At 41.5% G+C, this 22,890-nt stretch overlaps 1 protein-coding gene and 1 non-coding gene across 3 annotated transcripts in view; both read left to right on the forward strand.

Annotated features, from left to right (window-relative positions):
- The window catches only part of galnt7 (polypeptide N-acetylgalactosaminyltransferase 7), a 114,468-nt gene that overhangs the window by 57,309 nt on the left and 34,269 nt on the right, over positions 1-22,890 (forward strand). For both annotated transcript variants that reach the window (XM_033018315.1, XM_033018314.1), the window contains exons 3-4: positions 13,465-13,631; positions 21,400-21,530. In XM_033018315.1, coding sequence (XP_032874206.1) covers positions 13,465-13,631; positions 21,400-21,530 — 298 coding nt within the window. The remainder of the gene's footprint in view (positions 1-13,464; positions 13,632-21,399; positions 21,531-22,890) is intronic.
- LOC116971643 lies at positions 794-985 on the forward strand. The gene has a single exon (XR_004411538.1). It is a non-coding gene; the product is annotated as a U2 spliceosomal RNA (small nuclear RNA).

The raw sequence follows: 22,890 nt of genomic DNA on the forward strand, positions 1-22,890 counted from the left end.
AGAGCTGCTGGGTGTGGCCGCTATGTGGCTGCGCCACTAGCGAGATGGCTTTTCAGTCTCAACTGATGGCCAGCTTACTACCTGTCTTTTCCAAAAAACCTCTCCAAGACAGGTAGCCATGAGGCGTTGGTTTTATCACGCCTCCCCTAAATTGCATTTACTCAAAATGCCCGCCATTATTGGGGGATACATTGAGCAGCGCATTTAACCTAAATATTTAAAAAATGCATTTGGTACCCTGACGTCGGCTATCATGTCCACCTGCTCATTCCAGAAGGGCAGGGTAGTATGGCAAAACACCTGACCCTACTGTTCAACGGTATACCTCATAACTTCTCAAATGAACTCACAAACCTGCCCTCAATCTATGAAATTAACAGGACTATGAGAACGCCGACCTCACAAGCACAGATCCTGCTACCTGGCACTTACCAAACCAGTCCTAAAAAACTGGACGAAGTGTTCAAACTATTCGGCACAAGAGGGCAGAGTCTGGAATGAGCACCACACTAAACCAGACAGCAGTACCTCTACGTGTCCACCAGGTGTGTCTACCTCATGGTACTGGTGAAAGCTCGGGGCCTGCATGTCAAACCCGTAGCATTTTAGGCCACGGCCCAGAGCAGGCCCCAGGGAAAATGCGCCACCCCCCAACAAACATCGTCCCTACAAGAACAAGGAACCAGAAACCGAAGAATTATCCAGAATCAACTAGCCCTGACACTTAGAAACATTCCGTCATGGCATGTCTATATATTAACGACAAACTATCCTTGGATACAGCTTTAGCTGCATCGCTTCTCGGCCTTTTGGCTAAGATCAAGTGTAGTATCTGTTCTTATCAGTTTAATAATCTGATACGTCCCTTATCTAGGGACCATATATTAAATTGAAATTTGGAACAGGGAGATGGAATAGGGGCTTGCTCCGTCCACTCCACGCATCGACCCTGTATTGCAGTGCCTCTGGGAACGGTGCACAAAATATATATCCAGATATTTACGTTGACCATCCACAACTTTGTTATCTGGTATTCATTAAGACTATCAGTCATGGTGCATTAACCACCAATCAACTACGTGGCAAAGTAATTGGGATATAGCAGCATTACCAGCTACTGAACTTTGTACCTTTCCTATGAGCTGAGATACTAGTGTTCAAAACTATCTCCATACCTGTAATATGGGGGCAAATGGATTAATCTGTAGTGCTATCATGGAATTTATCGGCAGGAAGGATTATGGTTGTACACTTCCACCTGTTTTGAGTAACATCTTATGTGTCCTGATGTGTTACTGAGCTTGTAATACTTAATGCCAATATGAATTGACTTAAACATGTTATATATTAACTTACTTAATTCTAGTGAAGCATTTGCTCAGTAATCCACCAAATTTGCATGTTCGTTTATAAGATAACAACATCACAGTGGTGGCATATACCAAACCACTTGGGCGGAGAACATCGATATTAGGTGACAATTTATTAACAATTGGAAACCGTATGTCGTCAAACATGTTTGACCATCAGTAACTCACCTATCAGGTGAGCTAAATACTGTAAACATACATTTAAACCAAAAATATTTGCTGAAATTACTAAGCAATATGGACACCAGATATCGATTCCTTATATCCAATTAAATCACCACGTACTAACTTACGTCACATGAAACCAATCTCAGGGCAGCGGCAATGGAGACATTCCCGCGTATTGAGGGGTGGGGGGAACCTAATCTCTATGTTTTCCTTTCCTTCTACCTCTTCAATAGGTACTACGGCTTCATCAGTCGGGTACTACGCAAATTACAGTGGACCAAGTCCACAAGCATGGTTCCCAGTGATCCTCGACATGGTCATTAAAAGAATTGCAGAATTGGGAAGACCATTGCTGTGCTTGGATCAGCAGCACTATCAACCAGATGACAGCATTCCGTCGCATATCCTAGGGAACATACCTGAGGAGCATCAAGAAATGGTACACTGTTTTCCAAAACAGGAATTACACATTCAACTATAACAAAAACTGTACTGGAGCTCCTGGCAGGTCTTCACCACAATAAAGGACATGTTCTGTCAGCCTACTCAACTTGGGTACCGCTCACTGGTGATCAGATACAGGAGAGGTATATCAATCCATTCCCCAGAAATAGGTACACCCAAATTGGGATGTCAGTGAAATCCTGACATACCTTAGGGGATGATCACCAGCCAGGTCACTCACCCTGGAACAGCCTACCCTGATGATGGACATGCTGGTGGCCTTACATCAACACAAAGAGCCAGCTCTCCCATCTACTGCGATGGGACAACATGGTTATAACACCAGATAGTGTCACATGCCCATTCAAGGGTTGGCCAAACAGAACAGACCAGGAACATCAGGTCCAGTCATGAAATTCCGGGCATACCCACCTGAACCACGTTTTATGTGTCATGACCCACTTAGAGATCGACACAATAAGGAATACCGAGGGAGAGGAAAAAGCCTTATGGGTCAGCCACAGGAAACCTCATGGTCGGGTGACGAGCTAAACTATCTCTAGTGGCTCAAGCAGGTACTGGGAGTTGCTGGAGTAAATACTAACGTGTATAAAATCTTATTCCACCAGGACAGCTTCCACGTCAGTAACTAAGAGGATGGACGAGCCTATGGACCACATCCTGGCTACTGCAGGGTGGTCTAGGGAGTATACGTTCCAAACTTTTATAACAAACCACTGACAGAACCTGTATCGTTTGCAGAAAAAGAATCTGCAAAAAAATATATAATTTAAGCCCGGGGGAGCAATTGGTCTTGTTGTTGTTAATAACACCATTATTGTTTTTACAAACAGATTCATGGTTGATTACGATAACATACTTCCTCCCTCGAATAACTTCGGCAGCGAGTGAAGTATGAACTGTTACACGGTTTGAAATCACAGAGCTTTGAAGTCTTCACGTAGTCACTCACGTGACTCCGAAGTAAAATAGTAAGATTAAACGAGAACTTACCAGTTTGAAGTTTGATCTGTATTTTATGAGGAATTACGATGAGGGATTACGTGCCCTCCGCTCCCACCCTCATTATATGGATCAAACTAATAAATTGATGTCTCCTTATCTTTACTATGTTTACTTCAAATAACTGTGTCTATCTGTGATTCCACACCGCTGCTTGGAAGTATGCCGCGCCTGCGCACTGAGCGGGTTCTTCACGTAATCCCTCATCGTAACTCCTCATAAAATACAGATCAAACTTCAAACTGGTAAGTTCTCGTTTAATCTTACTATTTTGTGTTAACTTTAGAATGAAGAACATAGTACTCAAATTCAGAAAGTGTTGCTTGTTTCTGGCGGGAAGCTTATTTCTTTCAATTTCATTCTTGTGCTGATATGGTATTCCCAACTGGAGCAGCAGAACATTTCTGAACAAGAGACAAATACATTTCCAGATGTCAGTGGAATCAAGGGACACTCTGTTATTGCAGAAAAGCGCAGCTAAGGTTATAGATCAGCCATGACCTTACTGAATAGCAGAGCAGTCACAAAGGACTTGAAGACCTGCTCCTGCTTTTGTTATTTATGTTCCGTGTGACCATAAGGTGAAACCGAGATTGGTTTCAGACGTGATTTTCACTGCATGTCTGACCCTGCTCCTACTGGACTGTAGATCTTTTCTTCATTGTCATCTCAGGTAGCAACAGGGTTGTTCAAAATGGACACCTATGTCAGCAGTTTTAATGCAGACCCAGCGGTTAGAAGGCAGCAGGAAATGCAGCCATATATACCCTTGCCATCCAGGAAACTGGTGGAGTGATGGTTGAGTTGTGTGAGTGGAAATGGAACAGAATTGTAGAAATGTTTCAGGTGGCTAATTGAAAATTGCTGTTTGACTGCCCAGTTTTAAACATTAGCTCTGTATTAACTTCTGAAGCACAGTATAATAGCATCAATGCATTAGAAGCCCATGCCATGAAGGGGAAAAAATTTAATAGGAATCCGAGGGGTAACTTTTTCACACAAAGGGTGATGGGTGTATGGAACAAGCTGCCAGAGGAGGTAGTTGAGGCTGGGACTATCCCATCATTTAAGAAACAATTAGATAGGTACATGGATAGGACAGGTTTGGAGGGATATGAACCAAGCGCAGGCAAGTGGGACTAGTGTACCTGGGACATCGTTGGCCAGTGTGTGCGAGTTGGGCCGAAGGGCCTGTTTTCACACTTTATTACTCTATGACTCTAAGGAATTATACAAAGAAAAGAAGTGCTTATGTAGCCGTATGATATATATATATATGGATATTAGAGCAGAGGCGCGAGACTGCAGATGTTGTAATCAGGACGGGAAAAAATTGGCCGGAGAAACTTGGTGGGTCAGGTAGCATCTGTAGAGGCAGACACATAGTCGGTGTTTTGAATTACGTCCCTGCATCTCCTCTTAACAATTTGAACATAAGCATTTTAGTTTCACAGGATGCTCCCCCCATCTCTATTCACTTCCACCATTATCCAAAAATGCATCAAATTACTGGAAGTACTATTAGAATCTGAATTAGATAAAGTTGTTACTATTCATAAAGACCTCTGACCCTGGTTGTTAAATTGAATGCAAGTAGAGTCATTCAGTTGCTCAAAGAGAGGAGAAAGAACTTCACAAAAGAAAAAAATGCAAAATAACTTCTCAGAATCAGAATTTTATAATAGAAGATCAGTCCATCAAATCTGTAACAGGTCTATGCAACAGCAAACTAGCTTGTCCCTCACAGTGGAAATTCTGATCAAATGTACTCTTCAGACAAAATAGAGGGGCATTGTCCAATTTAATTTTTATTATGCCTGGTCTCTGGTGCACTAACTTTAAAACCCAGTTTGTGATGCAGCAATCATTGTACAGTGTTTCGTGGATAACCCACAAGTGTGCTTGAGTAACACTGGTCTCAAACAACAGCATAGCAAAAAGGAACAGTTGTTCATAATAATGAAAGATATAGTAGTTAAAAAGTCATAAAAGAGATCTTTATTGGCATTCAAATAACTCAGTTATATAATTCAATAATTAATTCAGTTATTCATTCCACTCTACTAAATTTAATTCTTCAAGCCAAATAAAGTAGTCTAATGTTGTTGTCAAAAAAATAGCTCAAATATTGTCACTCTTTGTATAATATCTTGCTTTGTGACAAATCTGCATATTCTGTTTACATCCTAATATTCTTGTATTTTGATGTTGAAGGAGGTCATGTGCCTCCTGAACACTATGCCTCCCATTGTATAGGCAAACCAATGGGAGATCCCATTCCAGCATTTATTTCCCTGAACTCTATCCTCTCTCGTACATCCATCAATTGTCTCAGATTCTCTGGGTTTCCCCCAACACGAGAATAATTTATGGGTGTCATTCAACCTACATGTCTTGGACATCGAGGGTGAAACCAGAGCATCCACGAGAAATGCCTAAGATCCTAGGGAGAACATGCAAACTCCACACATTCAGCAGCAGAGGTCAAGATGTAGCTAGGCTTGCTCGAGCCGCGAGGCAGTAGCGCGACCTGTTGAGCCTTTACGCAGTATACTTAAAAACCGCAAACCAGAAGGTGGAGGGAGCTGGCGATGGTGGCAGTGGCTTGACAAAAGGGGCAGCAAGAATCATGGGGGTCTTACCTTGCACACCCACAGGGTTGGCTGTAGGAGGCCCCCCTGGGGCACAAAGGCTGGAGCCGAGCGAGTGGAGCGATGGTGTACTGGCGATCCAGATTAAGGATGGGTGCGAAGGCTGCAATAGCCCTTTAAGGCCAGCTATAGCTGGGACTTTGAAAATGGTACCAAAACCTAATAACTCTTGAATATGGACACAGTGAGCTTTTTCGATGCATTTGGTACATTTTCCCTCTAAGGGTCATAAGTCTTTTGAATTCTTTTCCTCAAAAGTTGGTGAAGTCAGAAACTTCTTTAAGACAGAATGTTGATAAGCCAAGTCCAGGAAAGCAGTGTTGAGGCAGCAACCAGATTAGCCAAGATCTGGTGCAGGCTTGAATTTCAGCATGGTATTTTCAAGCACCTAATTTGTATTTGTATATTTTAATGTTAGTGACGACTGTATGCCAAGTGGTGACTGGGGAGGTGAAGGGTAGAACTGTCACTAAAGTTTAGTCTTGAATGAATGAATTAATTAATTAAATAATTTATTGATTAATGCGTTTATTGGCCAAGTGTTCACATACAAGGAATTTGCTTTGGTGCTCTGCCCGCAGGTAACAACATGACATACAGTGACAGTTAGGAATGACACATAAAACTTTAAACATTAATAATAAAACATTTATTGATTAAACATGTGAATTAAATAAAATACCAGAGCAAAAGGAGGCTATAGATTTTTGGTTATTGAGTAGAGCTACTACTCGTGGAAAAAAGTTGTTTTTATGTCTGGCTGTGGCAGCTTTGACAGTCCAGAGTTGCCATCCAGAAGGAAGTGATTCAAAGAGTTTGTTGCCAGAGTAAGAGGGGTCAGAGATGATCTTACCCGCTCGCTTCCTGGTCCATGCAGTGTACAGTTCATCAATGGAGGGAAGGTTGCAGCCAATAACCTTCTCAGCTGATCGGACGATTCGCTGCAGCCTCTGGATGTCGTGCTTGGTGGTTGAGCCAAACCAGACCATGATGGAGAAGGTGAGGCCAGACTCTACGATGGCCGTATAGAATTGGACCATCATTGCCTGTGGCAGATTGTGCTTCCTCAGCTGCCGCAGGAAGTACATCCTATGTTGGGCCTTTTTGACTGTCTTGAGTTGATGGTGGCCCCCCACTTAAGGTCCTTGGAGATGATGGTTCCCAGGAACTTAAAATACTCCACAGATATGACTGTGGCGTTGTTGATGGTGAGTGGGGTGAGGGGAGGGGGAGCTCTCCTAAAGTCTACAATCAATTCCACTGTCTTAAGAGCAGTGAGCTTGTGAATTTGATCTTGTTGGAGACCAGAAAGATGACAGGGATTTTATGTGTGACTGTTACTAAATGATGAGCAAGATATTCATGGTGATCGTCAAACTTAGAAGCATGTATGTTCATTATGATTTTCTAACCACTTTTTATCTGTTTTTCCATTGTTCCATTGCATAATTTTTGCCTTTCCAAACATGGAAAACACTTCCAAGAGAAATTAGTTTCATCTAGTTTGGAGATACAGTGTGGAAACAGACCCCTCGGCCCACCAACTTGCCGACCAGCATTGACCCTGTACACTTGGGACAATTTACAAAAGGCAATTAACCTACAGACCTGCACATCTTTGGATTGTGGGAGGAAACCGGAGCATCTGGCGAAAACCCTTGCGGTCACGGGGAGAAGGCATAAACTCCTATACTGACAGCACCCATAATCAGGATCAAACCCAGGTCTCTGGTGTTGTAAGGCAGCAACACTACCGCTGCACAACTGTGCCGCCCTAAATGTTCCATGCATTTTGTCCATGTTCTTACTATCAGTACGATAGCTTTTGACAAATTGTAGTTGTCCAACAAGCACTCCTTTTGCCCTTCTATTAAATTGCACTCTGCTTAGAATTAATAGATGTGATCTACAGTGAGAGACGTAATTATCAGATCCATTTGGCCATTTTGAAGCCATCTTGAAAAAATTATGATCCATCCCAAAAACAAGCAGAGTGCTGCAGCGTCAGCATGAGAGGAAGTATCGCATGAAATGCATTTTGTCTGGAGATTGACATGCGTTCCATTATAGCGAGAAAATCTTTATAAATCGAGGATATACATCCCCTGAAGAATCACATCTTGAGAATCGTAAATCGACCATTTGTAAATCAAGGAATACTTGTATTCAAATTTTTTGGGGTTGTTACATTTTTCAGTTTGAAGTATAGTTACCTGTGTGCAAAGAATGTTAAATTTGGTTGATACAATTCACCTCTGGGAATGACCCAACATCACTCTCCTTAAGACTTCCTTGGAAGAAAAACAAAGCGAATCTCGCCTTGATGAAATGTTGAGCTGTTCCAGTGACAACCAGTAGATGGTAGTACCCTGTACTATTTTTGGAAAGCAAATCTATCTCATGCTTTGGTGCATACATTTTTTAATGTTCAAGTAGTTACAAAACACTGAGTATAATTTATATATTAATTTTATATTGATTTCTAAACTGGATTATTTATAGTTGAGGTTGTTCTAAATCTGGTCTTGTGCTTCTTCCAAATGCCCTTTTCCAACTCAAAGTTGTGCCTCCCTGTGTCTCACTGTGGATGGCTTGATTGTAATCATGTATATTCTTTCCCCTGACTGGATAGCACACCACAAAAAAAAAAGCTTTTCACTGTACCTTGGTACACAGGACAATAAACTAAACTAAACTAAATATATAAACAGAACTAGGATGGCTTTTGAGCCGCTTGTATTTCTACTGTGGCTCCGCTTAACACAACGTGCCACAAGTCGCGATGATCAAATACAGCAGCTAAGATCTCAACTTGGAGACATTGTGGGTATAAAAACTCTCCTCTGGTGCTAGCCCATAACATTTTGAGAAGACCATATGTTGTGGTGTTCTTGCATCGATCTTTCTCCTGAAGAGTAGTAATGGAACTACTACTGTAACAAAACCTGCCTTTCATTTGGTGTACTTAAGACCTAGATGGATCCTATTACTGCCTCTTGTATTTCCTGCCAACAGGAAAAGTGCTGGCTGTTTCTAATCAGTCAAACAGAGAGGTAGGAAGTGGTAAGCATATATACTCAGACTTTCTTTGTCACGATCACTACCATTTCAAAGTAGTGTCACAAATGCATCATTGCCCAGAAATTTAATCACATAATGTATTATTTTGCAATAACCCCCTTCACCAATTCTTCTGCATCATTTCGAGAATCAAAGGACATAGGTTTAAGGTGAGGGGGAAAGATTTAATAGGAACCCGAGGGGTACCTTTTTCGCACAAAGGGTGGTGGGTGTATGGAACGAGCTGCCGGAGGAGATAGTTGAGGCAGGGACTATCGCATCATTTAAGAAACGTTTAGACAGGTACATGGATAGGACAGGTTTAGAAGGATATGGACCAAATGCAGACAGACGGGACTTGTGTAGATGGGGCATGTTGGCCTGTGTGGGTAAGTCTGCCGAAGGGCTTGTTTCCATTCTCTATGACTCCATGATACGCCCTTCTACCTATTGGTGTCAAAGGGATGAAAAGACTTTTCGCCTTAGCTTTGCCAGCTGTCTACTGTGGTGCGCAACTTCCGGCTTTATTACCTCCCTGATTTGTCTTGTTATTTCCTGAAGAGTCAGCCTTTTTAATTTCCATTCAATTAAATAACAACCAGGGCAACCATTGGTGAAAAGCGGAGATTCACCAATGAATTAAATGTAGTGTCTAAAGCAGTGGTTCCCAACGTGGGGCGTACGCCCCATAGGGGGGCAATTTGATTTTTAAGGGGGGCAATTTGATTTTTCTTTTTTTTTACAATTTTTTAGTAATTTCTTGCTCAGAACTTTAACTGTCTTTTGTTTATTTCATTTTTCTTTTTCATGGATGCCATGTTCTTTTGAAGCTTGTTTAAACCAAGGTATTGGCGTTTTAAGCTTCTTCAGCTGAATCGGAGTTCACTTTTTAAATTATAAGAATTATATATCACCACATGGGGGGGGGCATCAGAATTTTAGAGGTGATTAGGTGGGGCATGGCCAAAAAAAGGTTGGGAACCACTGGTCTAAAGGGAAGATGGTTATACGTAATCTATCTATTTTGAGAACGGAGGCAATCTCGTAAAATGGTTGAAAATCTGAGTATAAACTCCAAAGTTTAAGTCTTTATTTGCCAATTAATTTTATTGATTGAATCAAATATTAATTTAACTTGCAGAGCTGAAAAAAACATTTTATGCACAAGTTTTTATTTAAAGACAAATTATTTACTCGAGCAGACTTAACAAAGAAAGATAAAGTTTGAATAAGTATCTATTGTATTACAATCCCTGAATAAATAACATCTGTCTTTCCAGTAATGAGATAAGGTTTTACACAGCTCAGTCTCAACAGCTGAACATGCCTTTGATTCTTTAAAGTGGGACTGGGAACTTGTCCAACAAGGAGTCCACCACATGTCTTTCAGAAGCTGGTCTCTGCAAGGCTGTTAATAATTACTTGCATGTTATAGTTTTCTGCTCTCTGCCATGGTGTACATTAGACTCTGTATAGATAGAGGGGCGAAACCAAGGAATTTGATGGAAATTACTTCATGGGAAGAAAAACCCATCCCATTTATCACAAAATTAAGAATAATGGTGAGACCAGAGGCAATGTATCTTTATTTCATGTTCAAAAGCCAAAATAAAGCAAATAAGGTGGGAAATGCAGCATTTCTGTTATTAATTTAGTTTAGAGATACAGCGCAGAAACGGGTCCTTCGAACCACCGAGTCCGCACCGGCCAGCGATCCCCATGGGGGGGGAAACCGGAGCACCCGGAGAAAACCCATGCGGTCACGGGGAGAATGTACAAAGTCCGTACGGATAGCACCCGTAGTCAGGATAAAACTCGGGTGTCTTTGTCACTGTAAGACAGCAACACTACCGCTGCATTATCAATACAAAATAATAATTTTGTGCCAGGGTATGTATATGTTGTGGTTTAAAAAAGCACAGCATTGATTGGAGACTGAAGAAGGGTTTCGGCCCGAAACGTTACCTATTTCCTTCGCTCCATAGATGCTGCTGCACCCGCTGAGTTTCTCCAGCATTTTTGTGTACCTATTGATTGGAGACTGCCTTTTTTCTTTTCTAAAAGTCACTGCCATTCTGCAAAACGTTTTGTATAACCTCACATCACGTGTATTCATTGCACAGTGCATATCAAAAGGTTTTATCTGGTACATCATAACTTTTATGATATTTATTTGCCGGTGGTTTGGCAGGAACTAGTGCTTGAAAACATATACACAGCCATCAATCAAATGCTAAAATCTAGAATAATTTATTTTTAGGAGCCTGACCAAGAAATTAAGTCGTAAATAATTGTAATTCGAATGGCTTTAACTACCTGGGTCTTATTTGCCTCGCAAACGATTCCCCTGGGGTCTCTCCTCAATTAAGTAAAAGTTGGCATTTACCATATATCGGCAGGAAATGGGGGAAAAGTGAGGGTGGAGCATATGGAGACGTAATGGAGATGGTAGGGGGAAGAGGAAGAGGAAGAAGCGGACCTTCTAAGTACCTCTGGTAGCCAGCTGTGGTTCTGGAGGATTCAAAACGTAGCGAGCAGCAGTGAGGCTGAAATCTTGCGCCCCTGAAAACAATGGGGAGAAAATATTAATCTGCAACGAGTCAAATGAGATTGGAGTTGGGGATGGGTTAGCTGAACAAAATCTAAGAGTTTAAAAAATAAACCAGTTATTCACTCGTGAGTCCTTTTTTAAAAAAAAAGAACAGTTGAAATTTTTATCAAACTTGCGAAAAACGTTCATGAGAAAAGTCTCAAGTATCGTTGCCGATAATCAAAGCAACTTTCAGGCACTTTAGTTTTGCTGGGATATTTTTTGCGACATTACAAACTTGCATTTCTGTAGTTGTGAATATCTTAAATGCAGGGCAAGGGTATGTATTCCCTCAGGGAATTAACCTGACTTCCTTGTGTTAAATTTCTATTCCCATCCATGGAAAAATGGATGTAGTTGAACAATTTCAGATGTGAGATCAGGGCTGTCATCGTGTAGTAAATGATAAAAGGAAGATTTATATAATTGTACGGGTTAGACCAGATGTAGATCCGTTTAAGACAAAGCTCTCTAAACTATGGGACATGGTAAGTTAAACCAAAATGTGTGAAAGATTTATCATTCACTATTGTGTGTTTTACATTCTCAGAACATCTCAGTCTATCAGTGTTTTTAACAACTTCAGCGGAGTGCAATGGAGTTAGAACACAATGTCCAAACAATGCAATGCTCCCCCTTCGAACAAAGCTAAGTACAGACTCGGTGAACCGAAGGGCCTGTTTCTGCACTATATCTCTAAACTAAACTAAACTAAACTCTATGCCTGCCCTGTTATGTTAGTGTCATTTTCAAATCAAGAGTCAACAGTGTTTTATTGGCTTATGTACCGGATCGGAACAATGAAATTCTTACTTTCAGCAGCAGCATAACCGGTTTGTAAATGCTGAACTCAATTGATAATAGCATTAACAAAAACACAAAAAGACTTCAATAAATAAAAACTCAATATAGTGCAAAAACAGTGCAAAGCCTGAAGTGCCTAGTGCAACGCAGGTAGTTCAGAGTTTAGTTGGAGTTCGTAGTGTTCAATAGCATGATAATTGTGGGAAGAAACTGTTCCTGAACCTGGACGTTACAGTTTTCACACTTTTATACCTTCTTCCTGATGGCAGGAGTGAGACGAGACTGTGGCCAGGGAGGTGTGGGACTTGATGATGATGGCTGCCTTTTTGCGATAGTGCTTCTTATAGATCCCTTCAATGTTGAGTTCAGTAACCGTGATGAACTGGGCAGTGTTAACTTTTTATCAGCTCCTTTGTTCCTGAGCATTAAAGTTGTCGAAGCAGGTCGTGATGCAACTAGTCAATATGCTCTCTACTGTACACCTACAGAAGGTCATGAGAGTATTTGTTGACATCGTGAATCTCCTCAATCTTCGAAGGAAGTAGAGGCATTTATGGGCTTTCTTTACGATTCCATCAGTGTGCTGGGTCCAGGACAGATCTCCAGAGATATTCATGCCCAGGAATTTGAAGCTTCCTCTCAACCACCGTCACGTCGATGAAGAGAAGTTTGTGGATCCTCGTACTCCTGATTCCCAAGTCCAAACAGATGCACATAAGTGATGAATAGCAATGTGTCTAAACTGACTCTTACAAACCATTGCATCACACAGAGCTGCATTTTTATATGCATTCTGGTTCCACTGAAAAATAAAACATTTTGAAAAATATAGACTTTGCATGATTTGCATGAAGTTACAATATACAATGCCAACCTCAACTATGAACTTTGGACCGTATTTGATTGCACTAAGAACTTTGGACTTCTTTGCTCTAGTATTGGGGTTATTAATTTACTGAATATTTGTTTATTATATATTGTCTGTGGTGTGTTTTGTGTTTACAGGTCCGTTATCCTGCTTCAAGTAAGAATGTTATTGCTCTGTTGTCGGTACATATGACAAGTCAACACTTTTGACTCTCTATTGACTCATGATAAAGTGTGTAATTTTTGTTCTAATCCTCTCTGCATCACTAACACAGAGATGACTCCTAACATGTGCAACACCAGGTCATCACCTCTTTGGTTTTCAAAGTCACATGTGACTCCTTACTGTAAATAGTGTGAATTATACATAGCTCGCTCACAATTGGTATTGTTCAATGAACAAATTGCTTCAGTGGTTTGTGCCTTGTGCTCTAGGTAGCTGATGCTGAAAAGTTGAGTTTAATAAGTTTTGTATCTACCTCACCAGGTGCAAATACTGGCAGTATGATGAGCGTCTACTCACATCCAGTATCATCATTGTCTTCCATAATGAAGGATGGTCAACACTTATGAGGACCGTCCACAGTGTGATCAAGAGGACTCCCAAAAAGTACCTTGCAGAAATAGTTCTAATTGATGATTACAGTAACAAAGGTGAGAACTTCTTTCCAAGGGCTGATATCTTGTCCAAAAACATCATCATTTCCTCTCTGTCTTTCTTTCCTTTTAAGATGCTTGAAAACTGCTTCCCTTGCCAATTTATTTGGCCATCTGTTCGAAGGTTGAAACACTAACATCGAAAAAAAAAATCATTTATGCTGTGTCTTTGTTAACCTCCAGATTCCCCAAAGCATTTCACACTCAGTGAAAGACACAAAATGCTGGGGTAACTCAGTGGGTCAGGCAGCATCACTGGATAACATGGATAAGTGACATTTCAGGTCGAGACCCGTCTTCTTCAGTCTCAATTTCTGGGCATTGATTTCTGTAACCTAAATGACTATAACACAGGGGTCGCATGCATATTGTGCATTCTCCCTGTGAGCATATGTTGCTCTGGTTTCCACCACCTCCAAAGATGTGTTAATTGGGTTAGGGTTAGGTAATTGCCTATTCTGAATTGCCCCTTGTTTAGGTCAGCGACAGAAGAATTGGGAGGGATGATGAGCCTCAGAGATGTGAATAAATTACAGGAAAATAAGTGAACAAATGGGATCGATGAAAATGCTTAGAGAGATGGAATTGACATGATGAGTTTCCTTGTTTCTATGCTTTAAACTTTGGAGACACAGCGCAGAAACAGGCCCCTTTGGCCCAACGATTACGCTCCAACCAGTGATCACCTCGTGCACTGACCTACACGCACTAAGGAGAATTTTACAACTTACCGAAGCGAATGAACCTACAAACCTGTACGTCTTTGGCGAATGAACATACAAACTCCATACAAACAAAACCCAAAGTCAGTATCAATCCCAAATCTCTGGCGCTGTTATGCCCCTGTCCCACTAGGAAACCTGAAAGGAAACCTCTGGAGACTTTGCGCCCCACCCAAGGTTTCCGTGCGGTTCCCGGAGGTTTTTGTCAGTCTCCCTACCTGCTTCCACTACCTACAACCTCCGGGAACCGCTCGGAAACCTTGGGTGGGGCGCAAAGTCTCCAGAGGTTTCCGTTCAGGTTTCCTAAGTGGGACAGGGGCATAAGGCAGCAACTCTACCATTGTGCCACTGTGCCACCACAAAGAAAATATTCTTACCATAAGAAAATATGAGAAACAGTCGAGTCATTTAATTTCTCACTTTAAATTCATTCTCTGTTTCTATGTAATTCCCACTTACAATCAATTGCCCTCCTTGAAATTTTTTTTGTCTAATGTATAAAAGAAGTCAGGGAATAAATAAAGTTTTTTTTCTGGAATCCACAAGGGGGCATTATTTTGCAAGCTTCCAATTGCTTGGCACTCCACTTTGTAAGGAATTTGTAGCAATACAAAGACAAGAAATGCAGGATTTAACTCATGACTGAAAAACTCCCAAAGGATCCCAACACCTTATATATATATATATGTGTGTGTATATGTATATATATATGTGTATATGTATGTATATATATATATACATATACACATATATATATACATATACACATATATATATATATATATATATATATATATGTATATATATATATATATATGTATATGTATATATATATATATATATATGTGTGTGTGTGTGTGTGTGTGTATATATATATATATATATATATGTGTATATGTATATATGTATATATGTATATATGTATATTGAGAGGAATATATATCATGAGAGGAATAGATTGGGAAAACGCACAGTCTCTTGCCCAGAGTAGGGAAATCGAGAACCAGAAGACCTAGGTTTAAGGTGAGGTGGAAAGATTTAATCGGAACCCTAGGGGTAACTTTTTCACACAAAGGGTGGTAGGTGTATGGAACGAGGTACTTTCGCAAAGTTTAAGAAATATTTAGACAGGTACATAGATAGGACAGATTTAGCAGGATATGGGCCAAACACAGGCAGGTGAGACTAGTGTAGATGGGACATGTTGGTCAGTGTGGGCACGTTGGGCTGAAGGGCCTGTTTCCACACTGTATGACTCTATATATCCAACTATACTACTACTCCCCCCACCCCACACCCTTCCACCCTACCACTGCCAAATTCAAGTAATCAATTTAAATAAACGCAATCTTGAACACATTCACAACAAAATTACCAGGTTGGTGTTCAGGAGGCCCAAGAGACTGCAGTTACATGAATCGAGACGGAAAAAAAAGGAGAGCTGCCGGAAGAACTCAGCAGGTCAGGCAGCATCTATGGAGGGAAATGGGTTTTCAGTGTTTCGGCTCAAGACCCTTTTTCCGGCATCTGGATAGATGTCTTACCCTGAATCACTTTGTTGAATCAATTGTTGTTAAAGTCAACTGATTCACCAAAGGTAATCTGTCCTCCTTACATGGACGGTTCATGGGCAATCGGGGATGACCAACATGTGTTGACCTTGCCCATGGTGTTCACACGCTGATAGTGAAATCAAAAACAAAACCGACAAAATCACGTACCATTTATTTTTAAGTTGAAGCTGTTCCAAGGACTACTAGTAGCCCTAGCCCAGGGTAGCTTGCATATCGATTTTTATTTTAGTGAACTTTGTAGCTGAATTACGTCAATATTATTAGAACTTTCCAGTTCCCCGGCAGCAGCATCTCACTTGGGCCAGTATACCATTGATTGTCAATTAGTGAGCTTGATGAAATGTAGCTCAATTTTATTATAACCACATGAATTTACCTATTCCTTTTCTGCAGAGTTACTCCAGCTTCCGTTGAGTTACTCCAGCTTTTTGTGTCTTGGATTTTTATATTGTCAGCTCACCCTTCTAATGTGCTTCCAAAGCAATACAATGGAGGCATTAAGGGGCTGTCCCACTGCGGCGACCTAATCCGCGGGTTCTGGCGAGTTTGCCCTCGACTCATGCTCGAGAGTGGTCTCCGCGTACTCGAGGCCTCAGCTAGGTTGCGGCGTATTTTTCAACGTTGAAAAATGCCCGCTAGTAAAAAAAGGTCACCATGGAAAAATGTATACTTTTTTTTACTCGTAGGTTTAATCAAAGTAGGTCGTAGTAGGTCGGCATATTAGTCATAGGTAATCGAGGGTAGTCGAAGGTAGTCGTAGATAGTCTTCAACATAGTCGAAGGAGATCGAAGGAGGTCGTCTTCACTCTCCACGATTCGGTGTCCAATTTTCCCGAAGCTAGTCGAAGCTAGTCTTCAACATAGTCGAAGGTGTCTTCTACATTGTTGAAGGAGGTCTTCAACATGACATTTTTTCAAACTCTCCTAAACTCTTCTAAACTCGCCAATTAGGTCGCCGCAGTGGGGCAGCCCCTTTAGTTGCAAAATGTAACTAGGCATGAATTACGTACAAGACTAAATTATCTTAAAACATTATTGCCTAAAAGTTAGATGCATTCATTCACATTTTCCATGTGTGATTTGCACAGCAATGCTGGTTCCTGCACATGAAATCACACTTGTATGCATTTCTGAGGTGATTAGCAACCATCTGGAAATTGGAACCTGAACTTCCAGGTTCAATTCATCTGAGCACATCTGAAGATTGCCCAGAGACCAGGCACACATTAATGACATCATCTGGTGCACAGCAGTCACTAGATTTTTGCATTGAAAAAAATTGTGATCGATAACTCACGTGGAAAAAAAATAATCAAAATTACAGTAAGTCAACAAAATGAGAGAGAAGTTTAAAGTATCCCTATTAGGACTGAGATGATTTGCCCACAGCCTCTGCCAGGCTCATTCTCCTGTGCTCCATTTTTGTATGTAAGCAACACTCACAAAAATCACAGCATTGTGGCAGCACAATGATGAAGCAGTAGAGTTGCTGCCTTACAGCACCAGAGACCTAGGTTTGATACTGACTACGGGTGCTATCCCTACAGAGTTTGTACATTCTCCCTGTGACTGCGGGTTTCTTCCGGGCGCTCCGGTTTCCGCCCACATTCCAAAGATGTGCAGGTTTGTAGGTTAAGTGACTTCTGTGAATTGTATATTTTCCATAGTGTGTTGGATGGTGCTGGCGTATTGGAATCGCTTTTCGGCGCGGACTCGGTTGGCCGAGGGGCCTGTTCCCACACTGTATGTCTAAAGTCTAAATCTCTGCACTCTATCAAGTTCAAGTGAGTTTATTGTCATGTGTCCATGTATAGGACAATGAAATTCTTGCTTTGCTTAAGCACACAGAAAATAGTAGGCATTTACTACAAAACAGATAAATGTGTCCATATACCATGATATAAATATATACACATGAATAAATAAACTGGTAAAGTGCAAATAACAGAAAGTGGTTATTAATAATCAGAGTTTTGTCCGAGCCAGGTTTAATAGCCTGATGGCTGTGGGGAAGTAGCTATTCCTGAACCTGGTTGTTGCAGTCTTCAGGCTCCTGTACCTTCTACCTGAAGGTAGCAGGGAGATAAGTGTGTGGCCAGGATGGTGTTGGTCTTTGATGATACTGCCAGCCTTTTTGAGGCAGCGACTGCGATAAATCTCCTCGATGGAAGGAAGGTCAGAGCCGATGATGGACTGGGCAGTGTTTACTACTTTTTGTAGTCTTTTCCTCTCCAGGGCGCTCAAATTGTCGAACCAAGCCACGATGCAACCGGTCAGTATGCTCTCGACTGTGCACCTGTAGAAGTTAGAGAGAGTCTTCCTTGACAATCCGACTCTCCGTAATCTTCACAGGAAGTAGAGGCGCTGATGAGCTTTTTTGATAATTGCGTTAGTGTTCTCGGACCAGGAAAGATCTTCAGAGATGTGCACGCCCAGGAATTTGAAGTTCTTGACCCTTTCAACCATCGACCCGTTGATATAAATGGGGCTGTGGGTCCCCCTCCTACTCCTTCCAAAGTCCACAATCAGTTCCTTGGTTTTGCTGGTGTTGAGGGCCAGGTTATTGCGCTGGCACCATATGGACAGTTGCTCGATCTCTCTTCTGTATTCTGACTCATCCCCATCAGTGATACGCACCACAATAGTGGTGTCGTCAGCGAACTTGATGATGGAGTTCGCACTGTGGTTCGCTATGCAGTCATGGGTATAGAGTGAGTACAGCAGGGGGCTGAGCACGCAGCCTTGAGGTGCTCCCGTGCTGATTGTTATCGAGGCTGACACATTTCCACCAATACGAACAGACTATCACAAGATGCTTTGATTTTAATTACAAACCTCTTAATCTGTGTACCTTCCAATGGCTTGGAGCTATTTGTATCACAACAATTGATTGGCGAACACATTAGCAATGGTCAATAGACAATAAGTGCAGGAGTAGGCCATTCGGCCCTTCGAGCCAGCTAATGTGATCATGGCTGATCATCCACAATCAGTACCCCGTTCCTGACTTCTCCCCATATCCCCTGACTTTAAGTTCAGCCAACCTTTCCACTGCCTCTAAGCTAACATATCAAGTTAGCATATCAAGTGTTTCAACTATTTCTTCTTTCACACTTTCGTAGTGAAGACAGATGCAAAGAACTCAGATGGTATCATATTCGGGTCCTCAGCATTGAAGGTAGACACAAAATGCTGGAATAGCTCAACAGGACAGGCAGCTGAGTTACTCCAGCATTTTTTGTCTAGCTTCTTTTTAAACTAGCATCTGCATTTTTTCCCACACATTTCCTCAGCATTGATGTGCAAATGCCCATTTTATTTGTCCTTAATAGACCCCTGTCTTCAATTTTTACTATTTACAGAACCCTCCATAATGTTTGGGACAATAGACAATAGGTGCAGGAGTAGGTCATTTGGCCCATCGAGCCAGCACCGCCATTCAATGTGGTCATAGCTGATCATCCCCAATCAGTACCCCGTTCCGGCCTTCTCCCCATATCCCCTGACTCCACTATCTTTAAGAGCTCTATCTAGCTCTCTCTTGAAAGTATCCAGAGAACCGGCCTCCACCGCCCTCTGAGGCAGAGAATTCCACAGACTCACAACTCTCTGTGTGAAAAAGTGTTTCCTCATCTGCATTCTAAATGGCTTACCCCTTATTCTTAAACTGTGGCCCCTGGTTCTGGACTCCCCCAACATCGGGAACATGTTTCCTGCCACTTGCGTGTCCAAACCCTTAATAATCTTATATGTTTCAATAAGATACCCTCCCATCCTTCTAAATTTCAGAGTATACAAGCCCAGCCGCTCCATTCTCTCAGCATATGACAGTCCCGCCATCCTGGGAATTAACCTTGTGAACCTATGCTGCACTTCCTCAATAGCAAGAATATCTTTCCTCAAATTTGGAGACCAAAACTGCACACAATACTCCAGGTGTAGTCTCACTAGGGCCCTGTACAACTGCAGAAGGACCTCTTTGCTCCTATACTCAACTCCTTTTGTTATAAAGGCCAACATGCCATTTGCTTTCTTCACTGCCTGCTGTACCTGCATGCTTACTTTCATTGACTACAAGGACCCCCGAATCCTGTTGTGCTTCCCCTTTTCCCAACTTAACATCATTAAGATAATAATCTTCCATCCTGTTTTTGCTACCAAAGTGAATAACCTCACACTTATCCACATTAAACTGCATCTGCCATGCATCTGCCCACTGTCCAAGTCACCCTGCATTCGCACAGCATCCTCCTCACAGTTCACACTGCCACCCAGCTTTGTGTCATCTGCAAATTTGCTGATGTTACTTTGAATCCCTTCATCTAAATCATTAATATATATTGTAAATAGCTGCGGTCCCAGCACCGAGCCTTGTGGTACTCCATTAGTCACTTTCTGCCTTCAGAGAGAATCCAAATACAAATTGGGTAACTGCTTTGCAAAACACCCCTGTTTAGTTTACAAGGAAGACCCTGAGCCACCTCAGTGGTCTGACTGCAGGATTGTGATTAGGTTTAGGTTTAGATTTTATTATTATTATTATTATCACCTGCACAGAGGTACAGGGAAATGCTTTGTTTTTGCATGCTAACCAAATAGATCAGATATACCAAACAGAGAGATATTTATGTTTGCAAAAACTATTATAGGCCTTGACATGATTTTGAGATTATTGTTATTATTTAATTTTCCATTACACCATTGGTAGCTATTATTTGAATAGTGCAGCGATAGATTGCTGTATTATAGCGCTGGAGCCCAGGATTTAATCCTGACTATGGGTGCTGTCAGTACAGAGTTTGTTCATTCTCCCTGTGACCGCGTGGGTTTCCTCCGGGTGCTCCGGTTTCCTCCCACATTCCAAAGACATTTAGGTTTGTAGGTTAAATTGGCTCCTGTAAATTGCTCCTAACGTGTAGGGTACCACTAATATACGAATGATCGCTGATTGGCACAAACTCAGTGGGCCAAAGGGCCTGTTTCCATGCTGTATCTCTAAAGCTAATCTAAATTCAACTCCCATTCTTAGGATAAAATCAGAAAATGCCAGAAATTCTCAGCAGGTCAGGCTGTATCTAAAGAATGAGAAACATATTCAACATTCCAGGTCAAATTCCCTTCACCTTCATTGCTTTTAGAATGTTTCCAAATTGTTACTTCCAAATTCTTACCAATAGCTTCAGCATAGTTAAAGTGTAAGGTGGACAAATCTATCAAGAAATGTGGTACGCAGTCCTCATTTTGCATCTACAGACTTTATTGCTTGCAGCTATTGATATGGTGTCACTTTTCATACATTTTTTAAAACAAAAACAATTGTTCCTACACATGATCTGGGCAGAAAATTCTTAAAAGATCAGCACTTGGGAATTTTTCTTAAGTGCAACATTAATTTCAAATGTTGGTGGGAATATCCAGGGCGACAAGCAATTTAATGGGGTTTTTTTCTTCCTGTTGCCTTGTATCCAGAACATTTAAAGGAAAGGTTAGAGGAGTATTTGAAACAATGGAATGGATTAGTCAAGGTATTTCGAAACGAAAGAAGAGAAGGATTAATTCAAGCAAGAAGTATTGGTGCTCATAAAGCGGCACTTGGGCAGGTAGAGTATGGATTCCTACTCATTCAAAATCTGTAAAATATGGACAAGGATATGCTTTTTTGACTATTAAAAGAAGACCTGGACTAATGATGCAGATTTGTTCAAACCCTACCAGACCAGCAAGAATATTTAAATTCATTTCATTAAATGAATCGCAATAAAATGCATAAAACACTGGATTGCCATAAAAACCTATCTGGTTCACTTAAACACTTTAGGGAACAAAATCTGCCATCCTTATCCATGACAATATGTTAATTGTCATAGACAGTATTATTACACAGATGGACCATCAAATCCACGATGGCTCTCCACCAGAGAAACTCACTAGTGCTATTTGCCAGCATTTTCTCTACAGCCATGCAAGCTTTTCTTCACCGTATATGTATTCATTCCATAGGTCATAGGAGCAGAATTAGGCCATTTGGCCCATGGAGTCAATTCCACCATTCAATCATGGCTGATCTATCTGTCCGTCAACCCCATTCTCCTACCTTCTCCCTGTAACTTTTGATGCCCTTAGTAATCTAAAAACTATCAATCCACCTTTAAAGGCCACATTAAAATCTTTTGACTCCACCATATCTGCAAGCAGTGCATTCCAGATCCCAACCATATACTACATTAAAATAAGCTTCTCCTCGCGTCACTATTAATTCTCTTTCCATTTGTTTGTATACCTGTGACCTCTGGTCCTTGTTATTTCCGATGGGAACACCACCTCAATGTTCACTCATTGCTTTTCGATTTTCTTTTTCTATATTCACAACTGTAATGTAGATCACACCTCTCTGCATTAAACTACATTTGTTATGCATCACCCCATTATACAAGCTTGTTTATCTTTTGCTGCAATTGGTTGCTATCCACTTTCCCATGGCTGAGGTTTAAATGACTGTTCTGTATTTACTGTGCTAAGGCTCATACTGCTTCAGGGCCTACGCCGTTGCACTCGACCGGCTTGGCCTGCGTACTGACGTTCCTCGCCTCGCCCGACGGCCTCTGTGTTTCGATGGTGCCTCCGGCACATGACCTTGAAGACACTGTACGCAATACCCCGGTTCCTCTCCTGCCGGCCAACTACTCGCGTCCATCATTGCCAATGGCTCCTTCTTTCACGACTGGTTTTTGGAGCCAAGTTCGGCAGTTGCCGAGTTTCCCCCCTGCAGGCCGTGGTCCACCGGGTCTTTCTTTGCTGCAACGAGCCTGGCCTGCCACCATGCACGGTCATCCAAAGTGCATTGAAATATTATGGTCAACACCCCTATGATATCTTATGAAACTTCCCTTGGAATCCTGGTGACCCCTCGACTTTAAGTTCAGCCAACCTTTCCACTGCCTCCAAGCTAACAATTTTTAG

The sequence above is a fragment of the Amblyraja radiata genome, chromosome 3, assembly GCF_010909765.2.
Source record: "Amblyraja radiata isolate CabotCenter1 chromosome 3, sAmbRad1.1.pri, whole genome shotgun sequence".
NCBI classification, from domain to species: domain Eukaryota; kingdom Metazoa; phylum Chordata; class Chondrichthyes; order Rajiformes; family Rajidae; genus Amblyraja; species Amblyraja radiata.